Source organism: Lepidochelys kempii, chromosome 2 (genome assembly GCF_965140265.1).
Source record: "Lepidochelys kempii isolate rLepKem1 chromosome 2, rLepKem1.hap2, whole genome shotgun sequence".
In the NCBI taxonomy this organism is placed as follows: domain Eukaryota; kingdom Metazoa; phylum Chordata; order Testudines; family Cheloniidae; genus Lepidochelys; species Lepidochelys kempii.
Window position 1 is genome coordinate 236,182,367 of NC_133257.1, and position 26,299 is coordinate 236,208,665.

Here is a 26,299-nt window from a genome sequence, read left to right on the forward strand (position 1 = left end):
GGCCCCAAAAAACTCACCTCAGATCCATGGGGATAAAATAATGCCTGTTTTTAAGGCCTCTGTATGATGCTGTGGCTCAGAATCCAGATTGAGAGAGGTGCTCGCTGGTCCTATCCAATCACTCCCATGAAAAAGTTATAAAAAACAATAAAACTCTGAGGCTGGGCATTACCAGTGCCACAGGGATTGGAGGTTTAAAAGGGGCAAGCTCTTTGCAGGAGAGAGGTCGGGTCAAGATTCAGCAATCAGGACCCCATTGGTGATGGAGAAGCCAATCCTGGCAGGATATAAGTCTGATGACTGCAGAGCTGGTGCTAGGCATAAGAAGACTAAGCAATTGCTTAGGGCCCTGAGCAGCTCCAGAGGGGGACCTATTCACTTTTTATTATGTGTTCCAGGAGGGGGGGAAATATTCCTGCTTAGGGCCCCCAATGGGCTAGCACTGCCTCTGGATGAATGCCACCTACTAATGCCAGTACCTCAATGGGAACTGAGGCCAAACACCACTTTGCAGGATCTGGCCCTTGGAGGGGATTCGGTAGGCTAGTAACACCTATAAAGGAGTGTGGAGTAGTTGTGAGTCATGGAGCTTGTTCCGCTCAGCCTCTTACCGAAAACAGCTTCAGAAAATCCATTTTCACATCTGGGATTGGAGACTTTCACCCATACAGCCTTGGGTGTCATGTCTACAATTAGCTCAATCATAGTCCCATTTCAGTTTTGCGTTAGTAGCTTTTTCCTCCCTAAAGTTCTTCTTCTGGCACTGAGCAGCAGCCTGACACAATACCTGCTGGGCCATTATGCTAATTGGCAGCTTAAATGTTTTAAGGAATTGTAGTATTAGTTTACCTCAGCTTTACAAAGGTACATTATTTAACAAACACACACATTGCAGCCTGCATTCCAAGCCACCTTCCATGCTTCTTAGACAAGGCAGTGGGGAAATATTGACGATTTAAAACATTTCTGTGTTTTTCAAATGCAGCTTCATTATTTCATTTACATTTTGTTCGCAACATTCTTCATCATAGCATATTCAAATGATTCTTTCCTCATGAAAATTAAAATTCCCAGAAGATCAGTGAGGTGGTGTTCTTCTTTACAGCACCTTGTATTGAACTACATTGTATGCTATCTGATACATAAGTATTTGTAAAATGAGCTACATCATATTCATTTTAAATGCCCATGATTTGGGGCCTCATTCTCCAGTCATAACCTAGACCTGGTGTAATGGAATTGAGACGTCAACCCACTGTTTTGAAAAGCAGGGTAGTTTATCATGCACTGTCTGTTTGCTGTGTATGTGCAAGACAGCACATAAGAGTAATTGTCAAACATGTTCTTAAATGTGAGCCCCTGATGGATGTTGGGCTCTAGGTGAGATACAAGAACAAGGAACTCACAATTTGGCCCTATTCAGAGTTGAACCACCCCACTTGGAAAGGATCCCGTGTGGATGGATTCTCCCCTTTCTGTGCAAAAAGAGCGTCAACTCTGCAATGCCATACGCTCTCCCCTCTCCCATGTAGTTGCCCATTCACTGGAACTGCACAGGGACAGAGCTCTGGGGAATTCAGGAGGTGGAGCAAAGACAGATGGGAATGGAGCAAGGGAGTTTCTTCTACTTTCAGCACCATCCCTTGCAGAACATGGACTTTCCTTATGGAAATCTTGGCAGAAGATAATACTGCTAGAAAATATATTACCGCCCTCTGGTCTCCCTCCAGGGAAGCTACTGAGCAGTCACAGGGGACTGAGCAATGGGAATGAATTTGGGGAGCACCAGCCATTCCTGTAAGACAGCTCCTGTTGCAGTGCAGAATTGTGTTACATGCTCAGATCGCTGAGTTTGAAGGGCTGGGAGTTCTAAAAACATATACAATATACTGGCACAAACCAGATTTTTTTTTTGTAACAAGTACTGGTTATTACTACAGACCCTCTTATGCATGAACAGAATTGTTTGCTAATTTCCAGTCAGTTACGTATGTACAAATCCACTGAAGGCAACTGGGTTGTGCAAGCACCTCTGACAGAAACAGTCCTGATAATGTATAAAAAGGAAAGAATCTAGCTTGTCTTTCCGATCCCAGGCTGAACTGGCAAGGCTGGCAGTTAACTTCTTTTTTTTTTTTAACCGTTTAAATGGAGCATATTTGATTTTGGAATTACTGAGAGACTATAAACATGGACTCACACAATGCCACTTTTGCAGAATTACTTTTCAGAGCAGAGTTGTACTTCAGAAAACCAATCCCTGTTAGTCCGAAATTTTCAAAGGTGTCCAATGATTTTGAGTGCCTCGATGTATGAGACACCTTAAAGACACCCCAGAATTAAATGACACAAAATCATGTGGTCCATCTGAAAATGTTTAGTGTCTGTGATGTTTGCTGTTCTAGCATATCAAAGAGTTAAATACTGTGGTTTGATTTAAGAATGAGCCTAGCTCATTTTTGACCAAGGACAATCATTTATGTTAATGTAACTGATTCCTAATCTGTGTGGCAAACTTTCAATTCAGGGGGCCAAATTGTGTCACCCAGGCTCTGGCCTGCTGTGGTAATGCAGTCCACAGGAAGTTTGAGGGGGACTTTGGCTTTGGGGAGCAGCCCACTGTGCAAACAATTGTTCAGGCTACCCCATCCTTTAGGATCCTCCAGGGCTTGGTCCTGCAAACTGAGTGCTCTTACCTCTCAGTGACCGCAATAGGAGTTGAGGATGCTAAACACTTTTGAAGATAAATCACCCAGCTCAGTGACCAGCAAGGGCTGGATGGACAGAGTCATTACCCTGCCTGTTCCTCATTCGTTTAAACCAATGTGCATCCCAGAAGTGCATGGAGGAAGCAGCATTCCTTCAAGCAAGGACCCTTTCAGTTACTACGAGTTAATCTATGAGTTAATCTAATTCATAGATTTTAAGGCCAGAAGGGACCATTAGATCATCTACGCTGACCACCTGTATGACACAGGTCATAGAATTTCACCCAGTTACCCCTACATTGAGTCCAATAACTTGTCCGGCTAACACATTTCTACTAGAAAGGTATCCAGTCTTGACTGGAAGACATCAAGATTTGGAGAATCTACCCATTTCCTTGGTAGTTTATTCCAGTGTTTAATAACCCTTGCTCTCAAAACTTTGGGCCTTATTTCTATTGTGATTGCTACTCATAGTTTGGTCCATGGAAAACTGGGCTTGAAAGGATCTGTCTTTGCAGGTAGGCCCTAGCAAGCGTGTCTGAAGTGCTCTGGTGAACCAGCAATGTGTTGATTGGTTCAAATAGATGCAGATACTGGTACTGAGGGGCTGAGCACCTCCTGTCATTCAGTGAGAGGAAATGCTACATCTAGTTAAAATGGTCCAACACATTGGGGCAAATAAGCTTTAAAAACTGCAGCAATAGGACTGCATGCCCTTTTTTTTAAATGCAATGTATTTAAAATGTGTTGTCAATAGACTAGAAAGATGCAAAAGGAAGAGATCACAAAAAGAACAGCTTGCAGAGCAGGGAGCTGGAGCTGAAAAGATTTCTATTCCCTTCGAGATCTGGGCCCCCTGAAAGTGTAATCCTGTTTGTGCCACTGTTTGCTATGCTCCCTAATTGGATAAAAAAAGAAAGACAAATCCAAATCCTCTGATGGCTATTTTGGGAATATCTCCAGAGATTAATGAAAGACACAGGAAAAAAACCTATTTATAGAATTATTTTTGGATGTGGCTATGGATTTGGAGACTAAGGAATTCAGAAGTACCCGCAGGCTGGACACTATGGACAGGAGAAGCCAATTACTTTAGAAAAACGGTTATACAGTTTGAGACAGAGGGCCAGACCTCCCTTTGACAAGTAAAGATACTGTCAGATTAAAGCACTGCTCATCATTTGGTATTAAAGAGATGGAAATAGCCTGCTTCTATTTTATTTTGCCTTGAGGGAAAAATTCTTAGTCTTTGATATTTTATAGCAAATAATATGGGATTAATCTGATATTAGTAGATATATTTGTGATGTGTGCAGAGTCAGGCAATGTGCCTGCTCCTACTGAAGGCAATAGCAAATTTCTCTTTGACTTCAGAGGGAGCAGAATCCAGGCCAAATGGTTTTCTGTGTTGGTAAGTTTTTCAAAGGGAGGCCAGAATCAGAAGAACGGGGAGCATTTGAACAGGGAGACCCTCTGTGTACCTGAGCCAAAACATTTTGTGTATCATGTAAAATGCCAAATTTGCAAAGGAACTGTTTTGCCAAGGCGGTGATGTAGAGATTGTAGTGCTGCCAACCCTAAGTGTGCAAAAATCATAAGTCAGGCCCCAAAGAATCACGAGATCGGCTTACAAATCATGAGATTTTAAAAAAGCAATAGTTTGACTTCTGATTCCTTAGCCTTTAGGGTACACTCTGCCCATGCTGTCAAGATTACCTCTGCAATCACAAGAACTAGAAACTTAATTTAAAAAAAAATGAGGAGTACTTGTGGCACCTTAGAGACTAACAAATTTATTTGGGCATAAGCTTTCGTGGGCTAAAACCCACTTCATCGGATGCATGCAGTGGAAAATACAGTTGGAAGATATATATATATGTATATACACAGAGAACCTGAAAAAATGGGTATTGCCATACCAACTGTAACGAGACTAATCAATTAAGGTGGGCTATTATCAGCAGGAGAAAAAAAACTTTTGTAGTGATAATCAGGATGGCCCATTTCAAACAGTTGACAAGAAGGTGTGAGTTTTTACTTGATGTAATGACCCATCCACTCTGTCTTTATTCAAGCCTAATTTAATGGTGTCCAGTTTGCAAATTAATTCCAATTCTGCAGTTTCTGGTTGGAGCCTGTTTTTGAAGGTTTTTTGTTGGAGAATTGCAACTTTTAGGTCTGAAATTGAGTGACCAGAGAGGTTGAAGTATTCTCCGACGGGCTTTTGAATGTTATAATTCTTGTGTCCATTTATTCTTTTGCATAGAGATTATACAATTAAAACCTCTCTGCCATGTACATTGGCCAGTAAAAGCCCAAGATTTCACAAGACTCACAATAAAATCACTGAGTTTGATTCAGCCATGGAGTATGCTGGCCTGACTAGGGATGCAGGGCTCTCAGTATCAGAAGATACACTTGGAGGAGAATTGCAGTGGTGCAAGCAGCCATAACCCTCTTTTCCCTTGACCAGTGCAGACCCTAGAATTGGTGTTTGGGCAGGGCAGGAGTAGCCAGGGTATAAAGGTATGTAATAGATTTCATGTACAGAGTGCTCCCGTGGAAGTATAGCACCCTGGTCACAGAAGCACAGGTTTGCCCTGATGAAACCCGCAGGCTGGTCACCAGTCAAAAACTGTCACTTGTTACCCTTGGGCTGAATCGATCTTTGTGCCCAATGGCCTATTCGGGGAGGGGGCAATTAATCAATGCTTGGGCCTTGCTTCATCATTCTAAATGGATTGGGCCTCTGTTTGCCCTCTTATTAAACATTCATATTGTGGTAGCACCCAGAAAGCAACAAAGCCATGACCCCATTGTGCTGGGTGCTACACAGATATATAGTAAATAACAGTCCCTGCCCCAAAGAGCACCTAGATTTTAATTCTTGCTTTGTCTGCAGGAAGAGATCTATAAATCTCAGAAAGGGCCCTTTTTAGTTCAGGATGTTTGCACTACTCTTATAATTTCCTATCAGAATAATTTAGATGAGAATTTGTTTTATACTTAAAACATTTGTTTTCCAGCCAAACCAAACCATTGATATCAGGCTGTGCTTCATTAGCTAACAAAGTGATATTTAAGTAAGAAAGCCCATTTTACTCAATGAAGTTAATGGTTATTTTAGGAAGATGTTTGTTTCCTGTGTATTTTTTTTAATCTCAAACCACTCAGCTGCTAATTCTTTTGACTAGCTGTGGAATAGTCTAGGTGCAGAAAAATGTGTATGTGTATTTTTAATTTAGATAATATTTTTTCTTTTGTCTTTTAATTCAACAATCATTTTAAAAACAATTTTAACTTAACATTTTCATGAAAATTACATATACTTGTAAATGGATTTCAGCTGCCTTCACTCACTGAGGTACTGGAGGTGCTTGAGCATGCAGGACATTGGGGCCCAGATCCACAAAGGTCTTTCTATGCCTCCACTGCAATCGACAAAACTCCTGCTAATCCCTTTAGGCACCTAAATTCACATGGTGCATAAATTATCAAGGTGAAAATTCCCTAGGCAACTATGTTCCTGCCTCTGGGCATGCGCACTGCTTCCTCACTCTAGGCATATGGAGGCCCATCTCCCACCTAAGTCCCAGAGCGATCCATGAACTGGAGAAAGATAGGTTGGTGATCATGTATCTTGTGTGTGGGGCACAATCTGGTGCGTGTGCTCAGAGGCTGCCTATAGGATCAGGTCCCATTCAAAATTGAGGAGGAGAAAGGGGCTGGGTGCCCACTATATAACTTTTACCCACCTACACCTCCTTCTCTTCCATTTTGTGTGGTGTGAGACAGGTGTCTAACTCATTCTCACAAAAAATCACTTAGGCACCTAAGCAACCTGACTCTAAGAAGGGGTTCCCAGCTGTTGATCACTAGCAGAGAGAGGTGCCTCCCTGCAGTCTGGACTTCGGTATCTGACTCCATGAGAGAGGCAGAGCTTAGGATATACCCCTTTCCTTGGCATATCCCACTGGCTATCTTAGGCAGCTCCTTGCCTAGCCTGCTAAGTATATGGAGCCCATTCTAACGTGGCTGTCTCTCCTCATCCGTTGTAAAGGATGCCTAGATGCTTAACTCGGGCTTTGTGGATCACAGTGTTCCTGTGATTTTTCTAGGTGCCAAAAATCCAGGCCTGATCTGGTTTTGGTGAAAATAGTCAATGACTTCCAAAGTGGCGGTAGGTTACCAGCATCTCTTAAATAAGCAGTTGTTAGGCCCACATCCAAGATGTCCTATCATGATATAGATAATCTCTTCAATTATCACCTTGTCTCTAACCTTCCCATGTGTAGTTACTGAGCAGCTCTGGAAATTTTTGGAGTTCTCAGTTTTCCAAGACTCCTCTCCCTGACATTTATTATAGAATTTGTTATAAAAAAAGATGATCAAATTTGTCCTCAAAATTGGGATTTCAGTAAATGTTAAAAGACAGTAATTATCTTTGATTTTTAAAAAAGCATCAAAAAATTGAAAATATAAAAGGCTGTTTTGAACCCCGTGAAATGGAAACAGCTTTGAAATTTAAACAAAAATGTTGCAAATTTTAAAAATATATTGCTTATCCGCTCTACTTGTGTTCAGTCCTTTTGAATCTCTCCAGAGGTATTTGTGCCTTTGTCACTCCAGGTTGGATTATTACAATGCAGGGGTTACACTTGATGACCATGTAGAAAGATCAACTGGAGCAGAATGCAGCTGCCCACTTGATGGGGTTGCTTTCAGGGAATCTGCACAAGCTTCCAGTTCATTTCCCAGTGCAATTCAAGGTGTTGGGTTTGATATATAAATCCCATTATGGTTTGAATCCAAGTTAATTTAGAGACCACCTGTGTCCTCTCAATCTCTCCTGACAGAGAGATCCTTTTAGGTGTTCAGTCTAATAGCCCCTAGATTTAATGCCATGGAGTTTATAAAAGAGGAATCTCAGTGAAGGGCTCTCAACTCTTTAACCCACTCCCCGGGCTTTCTGACAGAACCCAAGTTTATTGATCTCTAAGGCACTCTTTAATGTTCACCTATTTGCAATGGCTTGCATAGGTCAAGGAGATATTTTTTCGAGTGGAGATTTTTTTGATCCTTTTGATGATCGACCTGGTTGAATCTTTTAATTGTCATTGGGCACATTAATTATTTTGTTAATTACCAAATGTCTTTCAGTGTTGTCCAGGCAATTGGAGAAGTCTGATAAACACATTCTATACATTAAAATAATAAATGCAAATATTTCTCCACTAGGAACTGGACTAAGGCCACTAGCTCAAATCATATATGATCCCAAAGAGCTGTTACATGGAAACAACTTTTCATCACCCCTGATCCAGGCTAGATGCAAAAGGCTCTGTATCCTATTAACAATTTCCTGAGCCAACCAGCCCCTTAAATGTGATTACACAGATCACACCTCTAAGAGCTTCAGAAAGGGATAGGGAGTTCTTTTGAGTCACTAAAGAAAATATCTGGGAGAGCCTAAATGTTTCAAAGAAATCTGTGCACTCAATGGGTAACTCTGGAACTGGGTTATGCTCAATTATTTATTATGGCAAATAATACGTGTGATCAGAAGAACAATTGGCTATAGCTAATTGATAGTTTTCCTGAAGGATATTTGCTTAGGTGTAGAGGTAAGTATTGTTTCCTCTAATAGACACCAAAAGGGGAGAAATGTGTTGAGTTATGCTGAATGAGTAGACCAAAAAAAAAAATTATTCAGAGAGAGAAGTGTACTCTTTGTATTTAATTCTTAACCCAATAGTCTATCTTCTGCTGCCTAGATGCAATTTCTTATTTATTTATTTGCTTATTTATAGATTTTTTTTCTATGGAACACGGCAGTGTGGTATTTGAGTGCCACACAAATAATTAATCCTCACAAGCCCTCCCTTTATGTAGGGCAGTATTATCTGAATTTTACAGAGGTGGAAATTGCAACATAGAGAGATAAAGGGTATGTCTAGACTTGGAGCTGGGGGTTGATTCCCAGCCAGAGGGGAGAGACACTCGCTCTCATTGAGCTAGCTCACTAAACAGGGAATGTAGTTGGGGCAGCAGGATGGGCTAATTGCCCCAAGTACATGCCTGTCAGTCGTGTGGGCACAAACCATCCCACAGCTTATGCTGCCGTGGCTACATTCTATTTTTAGTGTGCTAGTTCTATCAGAGCAAGTACAAGAATGTCTCCTTAGCTGGGACTCAGACCCCCAGCTCCTAGCATAGGCCTACCCTGTATAACTTGTCCAGGGTTACACAAGACAACTGTGGCAGAGCTCTGACTAGAGTTTGGGACAGGGACCCTTGTTCTGTGTGTGTATGCAGTGCCCAGCACTCTAGGATTCTACTCCCTGCCTGGGGCCTCAAGGTGCTTCCACCATATAAATAAATATAATAATTAACTATTACAATCTTACTTTGGTGATTTAAGCACAAGAGCATCCTTCCCCTTTCTTCCCATTGTAAAGAGAGTGGTCACTTTGGATGGGCTATTACCAGCAGGAGAGTGAGTTTGGGGGGGGGGGGGGCGGAGGGTGAGAAAACCTGGATTTGTGCTGGAAATGGCCCAACTTGATTATCATACACATTGTAAGGAGAGTGATCACTTTAGATAAGCTACTACCAGCAGGAGAGTGGGGTGGGAGGAGGTATTGTTTCATGGTCTCTGTGTATATAATGTCTTCTGCAGTTTTCACAGTATGCATCCGATGAAGTGAGCTGTAGCTCACGAAAGCTTATGCTCAAATAAATTGGTTAGTCTCTAAGGTGCCACAAGTACTCCTTTTCTTTTTCCTAACTTTTGAGTGTTTCATGTGTCCACCTAAAGACATTTAACACAAATGTATGTTTTGCATGTTATATATTTATTTTTCTCCTCATCCTGTTTTTGTTGCTTTATTATTATTTATTACAGGTTGTTGTCTCCCATTTTGTACGTTGTATTTGCTGTTCTTCTTTCCCTTGTAAAATATTAGTGTTATTAATGTATGCCATAAAATAATACAGCATGCATAATATGGCCAAATTAATATCGCTATGGCAAGCTTCACTTTGGGAGCTTTCAGAATTTTTTGAATGCTTAATCTTACAACATTAACACTGCACTAGTGGTAGCAATTCTGCATTTATTACATTTTAATTTTAATTTGTATCCTAAATAAGCTAAAATTAAAATAATCTCCCATGAATCTCCTAAAAACAGTGTTTGCATTGAACTGATCCTACATACAGCTTTAAACAAAACTCTGCATTGCTGCAGAAATAATGTTTATTTAAACCTGTGTCACAATGGCCCCCAGAAGTCCCAACCAAATCAGGGTCCCATTGTGTTATGCACTGTGCAAACACATAGAAAGAGACAGTCCCTGCCCTGAAGAGTTACAGTCTAAACAGACAAGACAGCCAAAGGATGGGAGGGGGAATAGCGACGCAGAGAGACAAAGTGACACCCAAGGTCAGGCAGCAGCTCAATGATACATTTCCTTTCCCTTAAACTCATTTTAAATCCTTCCTGCTGATTTTCTTCTTTCTGTTTTTCTTTCCCCATCCCAGCATGCTTTGCTGTCTTTCCTCTTTGCTCCTCCAACACACACATGCCCTTCTCCATAAAACATTTAGGATAAGAGTTTCAAAGCTGCTCAAGAAATCTGGATACTTGGGGGGTTCAGTGAAGCCAAAATTTGGGGGGGGTGGGAGGAGAGGGGAGTTGACTTTAACTAATTTTCAGGAATTGTCAATATGCCAAAGAAATCTTATGTGCCAGGTGATTAGTTTCACATACTGCTTACTTAGGGTCAGAGTAGGGCCATTTAATGGACCCATGCTACCCCAGAGTGGGAGTCAGAGAGAGATGACATGGAAGAAAACCGATTGTGATCATCCAAAGGAATTGTGCAGCACATCTGATCCCATTGTAGGCCCTGCCTGGTCCCTCTGGGACATATGTACTAAATTTCACAATGGGTGCAGTGGTAATAGCCAAAAATTTGCTAGTTCCAGGTGCTAAGCCAGTTGTTGCAGCTTTTTCTGAGCAGGATGTGTTGCTTACAGATTTTTTTTTTCTGATGGACTAGCAAAAGTAATGCTTGTTCTATGAGCTGATGGCACAATTTTTGAGTTTGTGACCAAAGTTTGCCTGGATCTGCACGTCAGCTCTGAGTTTTTGGGACACCTTTGCGCTGGGGTGCATCAGGATCCGGATTTTTAAAGTGTGACAGAAGCAATGAAGCTTGTTCTTTTGTTATGGTGGTAGAATTTTGGAGGGTGGTGGTGGGAGAAAGTGGCAAGAGCCAGCAGCAATCCGGTGCCAGATCTGGGTATTTGTGGTGCTGCCACACCAACATGTGTCAGGGTCAGGATGAATTTTTTTTTTTTTTGGCACAACAGAAATATTTGCACTTATTCTCTGTTTAGACATTAGAATTTGGGGGCCAGCGACTAAAACGGGCAGGATCCCATTCTGGGTGCTGCACCTGGGGCTTTGCCGTGTTGTTTCCAGGGGATCCAGCAAACTGCAGGTGTTTGAGGTGCAACGGGAACACTTACGCTTGTTCTCTATTTTGACAATACAGTCTGGGGCCTTGGGTTGGGTAGAGAGCTCAGCACGAGCCAGGTGGAGCCAGTTTTCACCCAGATCCATGGTCTGATAAAGCCAGCGCCTGCCGCTCAGCCACAGAGAGGAGCTGATCTGCTTCTGCTATTAGTGCAAAGCTCCCACCGTGGCAACCGGCCCTGCTGGCCACACGTGCACGCAGCTCTGCAGCCAGCCGGAGCCCTCCTGTACCTTGGAGCTGCCCCTGGACTGCAGGGAGCAGCTATATAGGGCGCAAGCCCCTTGCCAAGCTGTTGAGCGAATCATCATCCCCAGGCGGCGGAAGGGGGGGGAGCCCGGGAGCCCCCCGGCTTTGCTTGGGATTGCAGGAGATTAGTGGGGCAGTTTGTTCATCCCCCGGGCGGAACTGCTGCTGCGTGCTGGGGGCAGGGCGAGGGGGCCTGGAGCAGACCGGTGAAGCCTAGGAAGGGTCCAAGCTCTGGGGCAGCGTAGAGCCCCACGCAGGGGAGCAGCGCGCAGAGCAAGGCAACCTGGAAACCCGACACTAGTTTCACTCCTCTAGTAACCCCAGGCCCCGGGGTCATTGCATGGGAGCTGCTGCAGGGGCTGCCAGAGCAAAAGAGGAGGTAGCACGAGCCCGCCCCCCACCTGCACAGGTGCAGGAATCCAGTGGGTAGCTCAATGCATGCAGCTGCTGCCGAGTCCCCTGCCGGCTCCCTGCTCTCCCACAGGTGAGTGACCCTCCTTGTTTGCTTGCTAGGTAGTGAGTTGCAGCAGCAAGGGGATTGTGAGGCGGGGGCTCAGTCGCTCCTTGCAAAACAAACAAGCCCCAGCCTGCTGCGTGTGGAGTGAGGCTGTTCAGAGGAAGAAGATGGGGAAGGTGTAAACCCTCCCGAAGACCACAGGGCAAGGGAGGAAGCAAAAGCTGCCTCCGTACACCGAGTGGGCTGGAGCTCGCCCCCCTGTTTCTTAAACATCTGTTAAGAGGATAAAGTACAATGGCTCCTGCTGGGTTGCATTTATAATCAGCGTAAATGACATCACACAAACTACCTAGCCAACAAACGCACCTTAGATAATACTTCTGCTCACATTAAAAGGATAAATCTCCTTTGAACTGAAGTTGCCGGTAAAACAGTTTTGGCTTCAATGGGCTTTTTGCGGTATACACGGAATGCACCTTTGCACAATGCAGGGAGGAGTGGAAAAGCGGAGGGGGAAAAAAAAGCCTTGTTAAATGACGAGAGGGGGAAAGCGTTTTACAACTGGTGCGGAAAGTTTTTCCGGTCATTCAGTTTTTAATAGCAATGGAATTGACCTTGCAAATAGTACAGCAAATGACTTGTTTACAGACCTTGACTTTGCCTTAAATCGTTAGCTCACCAGTCATTAACTGCTGGTAATCTGCAATGTCAAAGGGATTGTTTCCTGAACTTTTTATCATTCAGAACGCTGGACAATGTGTTCTGCGGGGGGGGGAGGGGTAGAGAATATTTGGAAAAAAATGTCCAAAGGGCTTGCAAATTAAGTTGAGATAAACTCTTTTTTTGCATGGCCACTAAAATACTTAGTTCCGTCTGTTGCTACAACATATGCAAATTAAGACAAGCAGTGTGTTAGTGGAACTATTTAAAATGTAAATATGGAACTTTGATGTTGTGTTTTATTTTCTAGTTGCTTCCTTTACATACCATGTAGATGTTTACATCGCGATTTCCTTATATATTGATCACTAGCACATTTTCTTGTAGCTTTTAATGTCTTCTAATGATTTCAAGCTTTGCTAGACGTGGCTGATAAAGCTAACCAATTCTTCTTGAGTCATTGGTGCTTCTCAAAAGTTTTGAGAAATAGACAAATTCATACCATATTGATTTTTGACATTATAAACATTTATTGATTTAAAATAGTCAACCTGTGGAACTCTTTGCCAGAGCACTCTGTGAAAGCCGTGACTATAATAGGGTTCAAAAAAGAACTAGATAAAGCTCATGCTAAAATAAATTGGTTAGTCTCTAAGGTGCCACAAGTACTCCTTTTCTTTTTGCAAAGACAGACTAACACGGCTGTTACTCTGAAACCTGTCATGGAGGATAGTGCATCAATGGCTTTTAGCCAGGATGGGCAGGGTTGATGTCCCTAGTCTCTATTTGCCAGAAGCTGGGAATGGATAATAAGGGATGGATCACTTGATGATTACCTGTTCTGTTCATTCCTTCTGAAGCACCTGGCATTGGCATTGTTCACTGTCGGGAAACAGGATACCGGGCTAGCTGGACCTTTGGTCTGACCCATTGTGGCCATTCTTATGTAAAATTAAGCAGTGCTTTAGCTTTGAAAGCCTTGAAACATTTCTCTTATCACTTGCAATACTTTTCTGTTGGGAGCCACAAAATAAAAAGGATAGAATTCAGTTCATTGATTGTTAATGCCACCTCACTTCTTCTAGAGGCACAAGGTCCAAATAAATTTGGTAACATCACCATTCCAGCCTTGCATTATTATCCATGGTTTCATGGGTTTATACCCTGGCATAAACATTCTCTGTAGCATGACCGTTGGCATAGAAGTCTTAAGATCACTTTATTTTACAAGTACAAAAAATAAATTGAGTTTTTTGACTTTGGTTTTGTTTTTCCTGTACTCTTAATGTGACTAAAAATGGGAATTGTGTATTAATTTAGGGCCCGACGTAGCGGTAATTGACATCAGACTGTCCACTGTGCAGCCCCATGCATGAGGTTAGATTAGTGGATATGCATGTTCACAGACCTTGCCACCTCCGACCCCCATTACTCTGGAATCCCACTCCATGACCCTATAATAGAGATGCAGGAATATGTGTAGGCTGCCTGCATGACCTATATTCTATCCCGCAATGTGCAACACACCATTCTAGTTGAAAAAGATGGGGGACAAGATGGAACCCTTCATGACAGCGCCTTTAGGGACAAAGAGCAATTGCCCTCTGGGAATGCTCATGAAATAAATGGAGCCACTCAAGAGCAGCCCTGACCACTTCTGCTACAGTCCACAGGCTAGTCAACTTTTCATGATCATCGGTGTAGAAGGTAGCAGAGACAGTGGCAGCCAGGACACCCAGTCTGAATCCATCAGTAGGAGCCGATCAGTACCAATGTCACCAGTGTGGTTTCTGTACCATATGCAGGACCCTGACAAGCTTCATGGAGACCAGAAGCATCTAATTCAGCATTTCTCAAATGTGGCCACAGCCTCCTAGGTGGTGATGGGGGAGGGGGACAAATATCACTTTTCACAGTAGCAGATTTACTAGCTAGCATGTGTTTTTTTAAAAAAAAAACCAAATAAAGCAAAACATGCAGAGCACCCTGTGTTTCTATTTTGTTTAGGTCCAGTTAAAGAATAGGGACAACTGTACATTATTTTTATTATTGAGTCTGGAAAAAAAATCTACATAAATAAATTACAATGATTTGGACATATATATGTGCATATTTATTTGTTTTTTCCTAAAATTAATTATGTATTTTAGAAAAAATTGTCAGAGCAGCCACCAGCAAGAGTTTGTGGCCACACTCTGAGGTCTTCAAAAAAATTTGTTGTGAGAACCCCTTCTAGTTACTCTGTGAGCTGTCTTGCAACCACCTTCCTTATATATTAAGCAAAAATGGAAGGTTTCCCACTGAATGACATCTATCAAGATTGTCAGCATCAGACATTGATTTCTTGAGTAAAGATCACACAACAGCTTCCTTTAAAGAATCAAGCACCGTGCCTTCCATAAGAGAAGCCTGGGCAATCTCCTTTAGCAGTGGATCCAGTTCACAACCCTCAGACAATTAATTTGGTTTGGTCTCTCCTAACTTCTGAATTACTGCCATGGAATATGTTGCCTTTTAATGAGAGGAAATTAAATAGAAAAAATTATCTAAGCATGTCCCACCTTTCTTAGTGCTTCATTGCCGTATTACATTGGGTTGGGCTGCCCTTGCTGCTGGTCCCTGCATGGTTGAACTGTTGGTATCATGGCAATCTCTGTGGAGGGTTCCTGGCTCTGCAAAGCATCATTGGTCAAAACCCAAGTCTGGCAACTCATCTATCTGGTTTGCTATTTTCTTGATTTTTGGAATGTTACCTGGGGTTATTTATTTTGGCAGCTTCCCAAGCTCTAGCTCATTGATAGGTGTATTTTTTTCTGATATTAGTATTTTATTTTTATTCATGCAAGCAAATAGGACTGTGTTTTGGGAACTGTTAATTTTTGACTCCTGATTTGCTATGTGACTTTGGGCAAATCACTAATCTTCTCTGTACAGATGAGGAAACTGAGGTCCAATAGAGATAAAGGGTGATGTTCTCACTACCAATCCCATGAGTTATTCCCTCCCCTGCAACCCAGTAGCTGATGTATTTAGATGTTGGTCTATTCAAAGACATTAAATGATCTTTATTCACTTTTTTTAAAGGATCATTATGGCTAAAAATATTTTCTTCAAAGACAAAAAAACTATGGTAGGGCATCTGAAATTAAGATTAATACTTCGGGCTCAATTGTGCCCCCAGGTATACCTTGTTCGTACCTGACTACAGTAGTAGCATCTCAGATAAGTAAACAAGAAGTTCCTGTATCCCATTAATGCCTTTGAAGGTAGAATTTGGCCTTACATGTTTAATCCTGGAAATAAATATCGGGATGAGGTCTTCTCAGTTCTCTATAGACCTAGTACAATATATGGGCCACTTGTTTGGCCAAAGTGACACAATGGTAATCAATGCTTTTATTTTTTCTATATCCCCTTCTACATACATTTCATTTTTTTAGAAAGTTGCTTGTCAACAACAAAGACATTGTTATCCAGGGTTTTGCTGAAACCAAAGCGGTTGGTACCTTTGCTCTTTGCGAGGTGGTGGCAGGACATAAATCAGTGGGGATACAGCCCATCCAGCTAAGAGATAGTTGATGCAAACAGGCAAACAAAAGTGCTTTCACTCACTTTCTACTCTGTTTAGTTCCTAGCACTTACATATGTCTGTAACAGGTTATAAGAGCACCACAAATTAACTCAGGATTCATATTTACCCAAGGTCTTGAGGAGGTCTCGAGTGGATTTCTATAGACGTCCAATGGCCAGCCTTCTGTTTGCAGGGGAACTTGAGAGGTGTTCAGGTGTCCACCAGGCTCAGATTTCTTCCTCTTTTTATACCCAATGTATTAGTATTACATAGCTTCTGCTCAGCAGCTCTCTTTTTAAATGATGAAGCTAACTTAAGTGTGGAGTTTTCTGGCTTGTCCAGCAGGGAATTTTCCATCAGTTAACCAGCTATATTTCACAAAGCACAAGTTAACCATTGCCATACTTTCCATCTTGCAAAACTGCATGCTTTGGCAAAAAGCTCAAATCAGGAGGGCTCAGGGTCTTGTTTACTTCTCTTGCTAACTCACTTCCCCTTTTCCCTCGTGGTCTGTTAGTTGTGCTAAGGCTTCAGAAATGGCCTTTCTAGCTGCTTTCAGCAATGAGCATAGCAATTGGTATTCCAGCTGTGGGCAGTGGTCTAGGCATCTTACTGGGCTCTGGCCTATAAGAAGTTTCCCCCTCCTACAACATCATCTTCATTTCTATGGAAAACCTTGAAATCTAGATAGTGGAGGTCCTTTAAAACAAATTTCAGTCATGGGTCAGTTCTACTCTTGCTGAGTTCAACAGAAATCCCTGTGAAGTTGAAAGGGAGCAGGATTGAGCGCTCAGTAAGAACACTCATTCAATAGGTGCTGGACCAGATCCTGTGCTGGTATAAATCAGTGTAGCTCCATCAAACTATTGTCTGCTGATTTACACTAGCTATGGGTAGCAATCCATAATCATGGCTGAAACAATCCAATTTATGTTGGCAAATTGAGTTATTTGGACTTTTGTCCAAAAGTGCTAGCTATTAGCTTTAGTCACACGGGAGCTCCATATGCTCCTGGCTTCTCTAACCCCTGGTCTATGCTACAGAATTAGGTTAATGTAAGGCAGCTTACGGTGACGTAACTCTGTAAGCATTTATATTAAAATGTAGCTCTCATTGATGTAACTCGCCCACTGCACCAACTTAACTCCACCACTGGGAGAGGTGTAGCGATTAAGTTGATGTAGTTAGGATGACACAGTGTGATTGTAGATGCTGCGTTGCTTACATCGACTGTTGCTGCCTTTCAGAAGCTGTCCCACAGTGCCCCACACTGACCGTTTAAATTAGTGCAAGCACTCCTGAGGAGGACACACATTGTCAACCCAAGGAGCATAGTGTGGACATGCAAAAGCAATTTAAGTACTGCAGTGGCTGTATGTTGACATTAGTTAGGTCGACTTAATTTTGTAGGTAGACTTGCCCTAAGAAGCACTCACATTTACAGTAAATTTCCTTATAAATGCTTGTCAGAACAAGCACAAGCCAGGGGCAGTAAGAGGAGCTAAGAAGCTTGTGCTGGTGGTTTTATTAGTTATATGGTGGTAGTGCTTAGAGGCCCCAATCTGGCTTCCACCTCCCATTATGCTAGGCACTCTACGCATGTGTCAGTCCCTGCCCCAAAGAGTTTACAAGCTAAACATTCAACACGAGGCAACAGGTTGAGAAAAGTTGCTGTGGAGAGGACAGGGTACCAGTGACACGTTTGTGTTGGGTATGAGCAGCAATCCCAGCATAGCCGTTGCCAAGTGTTTTGCAAGCATCACAACGGTGGTGCGCTTTAAGGAGGTATTTGCAGGGGTGACATGGGAGAAAGGGCGAAGGTGCCTGAGGGAAAACTGGGCTAGTGGGTGATGCAGGCTAGCATTGTTGGCAGAGTAGAAGTCGTGGATCAGCAGCTGTTAGTGTATTAGAGTGGCAGCTAGTATGATGCTAAGTTTTGGCGGTGCCTTAGTGGTAAAGACAAGTTACTTGTTTTTGCAGCGGGTGAAGACATGAAAGTGAAGAGCCAGGAAGATAATCTTAGTGGCAGCATTTTTAATTTAACTTGAAGGGAGCAACATTGCATTTGTCAAGTCCAGAAAGGAGAAGGTTCTAGTCGTCAGAGACAAGGTGATGAGCCTGGACTGGAGTGTTGTATCTGCATGGACTGACTTTCCAGGGGTTATTTTGAGGGTGGGAAAGGAGCTGTTATCTGTGGTATCTGTCCCAGGGTGTAAAGTGATTAAAAGTCACTGAATGCTTGAACAAGGGTTTTTATTTTTATATCAGATACTGAAAGTATCAGATTAAAATCTGTCCTTTATGTGCAGTCAGGGGTGCTGAGAACTACTGAACCAAACTGTAAATCCTGTATCTGATGGAAACCACTTCAAGTCAGGGAGTGCAGCAGCACCCCTAGTTCCAACACCTATGTGTGCAGTACACTGGAAAATCAACAGAACAGTAAACGTGATCACACTTTAGAATCTCAGTCACACTTGCCAGCTAGGTTACTCACAGATAGGGTTACCATACGTCCAAATTTTCCCAGACATGTCCGTCCTTTTGGTTCTTAAATCGCTGTCCAGGAGGAATTTTTAAATATCTAAAAACGTCTGGGATTTTGCAATTATTATTTTTCCCTGAAGAAGAGTTGATCATTCAAGAAAGAGAGTGCATGTTGATCACTCGAGGGAGTGCCCGCTTTTTCCCCATAGCTCCCAGTGCTTGCACCGTGAAACAGCTGTTTCGCGTGGCTGGGAGGGAGGGGGAGGAGGAGGAATGCAGCGCACTCAGGGGAGGAGGCAGGGCCGGGGCGAGGATTTGGGGAAGAGTTGGGTTGGGGACTTTGGGGAAGGGGTGGAGTTGGGCGGGGGTACAAGCAAATACCTCCCCCTTCCCTTCCCCCCTGTGGAGTGTCCTCTTTTTTGAATGTTCAAATATGGTAACTCTACTCGCAGGCTGTCATTCGTACCAGCTTGACATACTCTATAGCTTTGCTGAGGGCTTTGTACCATTACTATCAAGAATCTATGGACCTAAGTTTCTATTAGCAATAAACATATTTCACTGAGTTGTCATGATGTGGCCTGTTCTCCATCCCTCACCACGGAGTCTGATGGGTCTCTCTCTCTCACCTGCCAGGTAATCCTATTTTATCACTTCTACTATAACGTCATAGCTTTCTGCTAGTCTCAATCCCTAGGTGCAGATATGGATGAATCAGTTAATTCCACAAAAAGAAAAGGAGTACTTGTGGCACCTTAGAGACTAACAAATTTATTTGAGCATAAGCTTTCGTGAGCTACAGTTCACTTCATCGGATCTCACAAATGCTTATGCTCAAATAAATTTGTTAGTCTCTAAGGTGCCACAAGTACTCCTTTTCTTTTTGTGGATACAGACTAACATGGCTGCTACTCTGAAACCAGTTAATTCCAGTTGCATTTCATTAATGTTTAGGAAATTTAACTTAGCCATTTGGGATGGCGCTTCCATACACATGCTCTTTCATATAAGATTTCATTTGCCCCCTTGCCTTAGCAAAGAAGGATGGCCTTTTGGTTAAGGTACTAGGCTGGGAGTCAGGAGATCTGGGTTCTAGGCTTGTCTCTGCCCCAGACTTCTAATGTGATATTGGGCTTCACATCTCTGTGCCTCAGTTCTCCCTCTTTAAAGTGGAAGTAATGATGCTCCCTTTCTCCCACCCTTAGTCTGTTTTGTAGACTAAGCTCTGTCGGTCAGGGACTCTCTCTTGCTGCATTTTGTACAGTGATCAGAATGGGGCCCTATCTGGGTTGGGGTCTCTATGCACTACTCTCATAGTAACAATATTTTTGTGAGTGTAAGAGGGATACCTTCCCCTTTAAGGATCAGAAGGTCTTGTGCCTGTCAGCCCTTCCTGCTATATCTGTGTAGGGTGTGGAATTTAAGAGGAGGAAGGCCCAGCAGTTGGGTGCTGGTTGGGAAAGAGAACAGACAGACTGTTCCAATGAGAGGCAGGCAGCTGGGCTTGCACTAGGAACTGGCTGTGGCCTGCCTGAGGCTCTTGGTAAGAGCGTAGACCTGACCTGGATGGTTGAGCTGTCTGAAGTCCAGGAGCTGGTGAGACAAGCTGTTGGCTGCTGGGATCTTACCTGTATGGAAGGGGGCTGAAGGCTGAGCCCAGCAGGACTGAAAACTTTTCTTTTGATGGTGTATTGAACTTGAACTAAGGAATTCTGTTACCCCAGGAGAGGCTGAACACTGTAAAGTGGCTAGGTTGGAGGGCCAAGTCACCTCTATGGCAGGAGCAGGCCGAAGATCGTAGCAGGGAAACTGAGGTAGTAGTTCCACAGCACTGGGTCTTGTTGTGTGGGGCACTCTGGGATGGTGAGACTGGAACAGTGAGGTTCTGCATTAGTTGCAAAATGCTGCACAGTTTCATTGTATCTTGGTCATCTAAATTATCATGTAGGCATCTAGATTACTTCACCTGAAAGACATTTATTTTTACAGAAATCCTGCAATATATGTTCTAAATATCTAGCCAAATTTGGACAGCTGTATTCTTATACTGGTAACACTGTATAAAATGATTAATATATTAAAGAAAGCAGTGTCAATATGATGGAAACCTTAACATAGTATGGAAAATCATTAGTGAAACGGTTCTATTCACAATGTAGAATTGTGTACAACATACCAATGCAGTTTCTAACATCAGACTGACACACTATAACTTACTCTGCTAACATGGGGTTAGGCTGATGACACAAAATGACTATTTGAAAAACATTGTCCCAAGATTTTAAAAATGAGTGTCTAAAAAGCATTTTTGAAAATCAGAGTACTTACTTAGCTGTCCCAATAAGGACTTAAGAACCTAACATCTCAGCCACCCATTTTTGAAAATCATGACCCTACATGTGGCAAAATGAGAAATCAGTCTCTAAAGCAATTTCTGATGAGATTTTTGATTGAGTTAAACCTCTGTGGAGAGTGTTCTGATTTTTACCCTGAAGATGCTGGATATTTAGCAGATGTAAAATAAAGACTCAGGTTGCACTAGTGGATTGTATCCTTCATTGAACTGGATGTAAGTGTAACCCTCCCTTTACAGTATATAAAATGAGCATTAAAAATGTGCACCGCTAAACACATCTTCCATGACACTGCATGCTATATGTCAAAAGGACACAGTATTGTGAAAGGATTCCTCTCCTTGGACGGTCTTAGTTATATGCAGCTTAATTTGAAATGTACATAAATCCTAAATTCTAAGAATAGGGTCTGTGACAGGTTCAGTCACAGAGACCCACTTGGGACTGTCACCTGACGTGCTGAAATTACCTCTGAGCCTGTTTTCCCTGCCAGCTTGGGACTTCCAGAACCCTGCCTTGTTGAGCCAGACATGCTGGCCTGCTGCAACACAGGTCCAGGTCTGGTCCACGCCTCTAAAGCTGTAGGCTTTAACTGAAAAACACTCCGCGGATTTCCTATTTCCAGCACCCAGACACCCAGCTCCCAATGGGATCCAAACCCCAAATCTTTTTACTCTGTATAAAGCTTATACAGGGTAAACTAATAAATTGTCTGCCCTCTATAACACTGATAGAGAGATATACACAGCTGTTTGCTCCCCCAGGTTTTAATTACTTACTCTGGTTTACTAATAAACAAAAGTGATTTTATTAAGTATAAAAAGTGAGGATTTAAGTGGTTCCAATTAATACCAGACAGAACAAAGTAAGTTACCAAGCAAAATAAAGCAAAAACACGCAAGTCTGAGCCTAATACATTAAGAAACTGATTACAGGTAATATCTCACCCTCAGAGATGTTTCAATAAGCTTCTTTCACAGACTAGACTCCTTCCTAGTCTGGGCCCAATCCTTTCCTCTGGTACAGTCCTTGTTAGTTCCAGCAGCCATCTTAGGTGTTAAGCAGGGGCTTTCTCGTGACTGGCTGCCTCTTTGTCCTGCTCCACCCCTTTTTATAGCTTTGGCACAAGGCGGGAATCTTTTGTCTCTTTGTGTGCCCACCTCTCCTTCTAAATGGAAAAGTACCAGATTTAAGAGGGATTTCAGCATCAAGTGACATGGTCATGTATCCTGTAAGACTCCAGCCTCCATTCTTCCTGGGCTGACTCACAGGTACACAGGAAGGTTTGCAAGTAAACAGAACCATTTACAGTTAATTGATTCTGAAGCACCCTTAATAGCTTCCACCTAATATGTTTACATTAGTAATACAAATTTATATCTTATTCTCCTAACTCCAGACATAGAAATAATACATGCAAACTAATAGGACTAACATACTCAGTAGATTATAAGCTTTGTAATGATACCTTACAAGATACCTTTTGCACAAAGTATATTCCAGTTACATCATATTCACATTTATAAGCATATTTTCATAAAGCAGCTAGAGTGCAATGACACAGGGTCCTAAAAGTTGACAGTCTACTTTGAAGCTTTAACTGCATGGAACTATTGCATCATTCCTCAGTAAGATTTTGTCATTGTTCCCTTGAAAGCATTATCCATAATGGGCAAAGCCCTTATTCATGGCTTAAATAGACCAATTCTCAGCAGGTATAATAACCTTTTCCCTCCACCCTCAGCTTAAATTTTGGCTCTGTTTTGAAGTCAATGGCAAAAATCTTATTGACTTCAATGGAGATAGAATTTCACTCAAAAGTATTCAGTTCACCTTTTCCCCATTTCATACCATGTTGATCCTACTATCCATATTAAGCACAAATTCATTTTCCCTTGTCCTTTTGAGTTCCATTGTGGTGATTATATGCACACTGCATGCAAAAGCAGTTCCAGACTGCAGTTACATCTGAGATTATAACTGATATCTTAGTTTTATCACATTTATAAGTAATTAATATCAACTGACTTCTTATATGAAATGAAAACTGAAATAAGGTTTTTTCTTTCCAGGACCTGATATCGGAGATGCTTCCATTAACTGGGAAAACAATAATATTTGATAGTTTTCCTGATCCTTCAGAAACATGGGAAATAATTGAGACTATAGGCAAAGGAACATATGGCAAAGTTTTTAAGGTGTTGAACAAAAAAAATGGCAGCAAAGCAGCAGTCAAGATCTTGGACCCAGTTCACGTAAGCTACTTTAATATTAAATTGTTTTTTATTTAGTTGTAACTTACTATGTAACCTCATATGTTGGTTTGTCAGTTGCATTAGAAAAATAAAGTGGAAATTATCCATTATTTATAAACATTTGACCAAGATGTTTTCTAGCTACATATGTATTTTTAGGCCTGTCAAGCGATTAAAAATATTAATCGGGATTAATTGCACTGTTAAACAATAGAATACCAATTATTTAAATATTTTTGGATGTTTTCTACATTTTCAAATATATTGATTTAAATTACAACACAGAACACAAAGTGAACAGTACTCACTTTATATTTTTTATTACAAATATTTATGCTATAAAAAACAAAAGAAATAGGATTTTTTAATTCACCTCATACAAGTACAGTAATACAATCTCTTTATCATGAAAGTTGAACTTACAAATATAAAATTATGTACAAAAAATAACTGCATTCAAAAATAAAACAATGTAAAACTTTAGAGCCTTACAGGTCCACTTAGTCCTACTTCTTGTTCAGTCACTCACTCAGACAAACACGTTTTTTACATTTGCAGGAGATAATGCTACCCGCTTCTTGTTTACAATGTCACCTGAAAGTGAGAACAGATGTTCACATGGCACTGTTGTAGCTGGCATCGCAAGATATTTACGTGCCAGATGCGTTAAAGATTCATATGTCCCTTCATGCTTCAACCACCATTCCAAAGGATGTGCGTCCATGCTGATGATGGGTTCTGCTCGATAACAATCCAAAGCAAAAAGAAAAGGAGTACTTGTGGCACCTTAGAGACTAGCAAATTTATTTGAGCATAAGCTTTCGTGAGCTACAGCTCACTTCATCGGATGCTCAAATAAATTTGTTAGTCTCTAAGGTGCCACAAGTACTCCTTTTCTTTTTGCGAATGCAGACTAACACGGCTGCTACTCTGAATCCAAAGCAGTGCAGACTGAAGCATGTTCACTTTCATAATCTGAATCAGATGCCACTAGCAGAAGGTTGATTTTCTTTTTTGGTGGTTCGGGTTCTGTAGTTTCCACATCGGAGTGTTGCTCTTTTAAGACTTCTGAAAGCATGTTCCACACCTCGTTCCTCTCAGATTTTGGAAGGCACTTCAGATTCTTAAACCTTGGGTTGAGTGCTGTAGCTATCTTTAGAAATCTCAAATTGGTATCTTCTTTGTGTTTTGTCAGATCTGCAGTGCAAGTGTTTTTAAAACGAATAACATGTGCTGGGTCATCATCCGAGATTGCTATAATATGAAATATATGGCAGAAAGTGGGTAAAACAGAGTAGGAGACAGACTATTCTCCCCCAAGGAGTTCAGTCACAAATTTAATTAACGCATTATTTTTTAACGAGCGTCCTCAGCATGGAAGCATGTCCTCTCTGGAATGATGGCTGTAGTATGTAGGGGCATATGAATGTTTAGCATATCTGGCACATAAATATCTTGCAATGCCAGCTTCAGAAGTGCCATATGAATGCCTGTTCTCACTTTCAGGTGACATTGTAAATAAGAATTTATATCCTGTAAATGTAAACAAACTTGTTTCTCTTAGCAATTGGCTGAACAAGAAGTAGGACTGAGTGGACTTGCAGGCTCTAAAGTTTTACATTGTTTTGTTTTTTAGTGCAGTTATGTATAAAAAAATGTACATTTGTAAGCTGCACTTTAACGATAAAGAGATTGCATTACGGTATTGTATGAGGTGAATTGAAAAATACGATTTGTTGTTTTTACAATGCAAATATTTGTAATCAAAATAATATATTTTGTAATCAAAATAATATAAAGTGAGCACTGTACACTTTGTATTCTGTGTTGTAATTTAAATCAATATATTTGAAAATGTAGAAAAACATCAACAAATATTTAATAAATTTCAATTGATATTCTATTGTTTAACAATGTGATTAAAACTGCAATTAATCGCAATTAATTTTTTTTAGTTAATTGTGTGAGTTAACTGCGATTAATCGACAGCCCTAGTATTTTTCTTATGTTTTGTGTTCTTGGGAATGACACTTGCCTGTTTAATTGACCAGATGTAATCCATCAGTCACAGATATGAACTTTGTTAATTCTAATGTAGAATTAGTTTCAGCACTGAATTCTCTTGGGTATTGTTAGGGGGCTTATTCCTTCACCCACTCACTTCCCTGGACCTTCTCGCATGAAGAGGGAGCAACAATACCCGAAGTCCAAAGGTGCAAACAATTCGATGTTTATTGTGGTGAACTTCCAGCAAGCATGATTCCAGTTTCCTTCCTTAGTATCCTCCTTCCCAGCTCTGACACCACAGAGCCTTACGCCTGTGTCCCTGTTCCCAATCCTACCCTTAGCCAAACATGATTCCAACTTCCTTACTCCCATTCCCTGTTCCCATTTCCCCCTTTAGCAAAACATGATTCCAATTTTCTTACCCCCATTCCCTGTTCCCATCACCCTTACCCACATGCCCACGCCCACCCACACCCTCTCACTTCCTCATTGACTACAGATTATGTAGTAAAACTTGAGTTCTGCTTAGCTATACCTTAACCAATCATTTTCCTGAAATTTAACTAACCAATCCTAACATATTGTAACATGATTATGTAACCAATTATATCCCACCACCTTAATTAGTTTACACCCAGCAAAATTAATTATACAGCAGACAGGAACAATCACAGAACCAGACAGAGATTATACAGACAAACAACAGCAAAGTGAGAACTATAATGACAAGACAATACAGAAGTGAGGATTTCACATCCCAGCTATTGAGAAGTGAGTTCTTGCCAGACAGGATGCTATCAAACTAAGTTTCCTTTTACATTTTCTAGGCACTTCCCTTTCTCTGGAGGTGATAGGAATACAATCCTGTCCTGATAGTGCCTAACAGCCCAATAGCACCTTATTTCAATGTGACTAGTTTGGAATGTGAGGATGTGACTGTTCGCTTCCTAGCTTATGCTCTGCTGCTTAGCCAAAGGCCTTAGCCTAAGAACAGGGCCTCAGACTGTCACA

General features: G+C 41.6%; 1 protein-coding gene across 1 annotated transcript in view; it reads left to right on the forward strand.

The window, feature by feature from the left end:
• MYO3A (myosin IIIA) overlaps positions 1-26,299 on the forward strand; it is a 298,186-nt gene that overhangs the window by 81,108 nt on the left and 190,779 nt on the right. Inside the window, exon 2 of the mRNA XM_073334312.1 lies at positions 23,099-23,281. Within this exon, the coding sequence (XP_073190413.1) occupies positions 23,099-23,281 (183 nt within the window). The remainder of the gene's footprint in view (positions 1-23,098; positions 23,282-26,299) is intronic.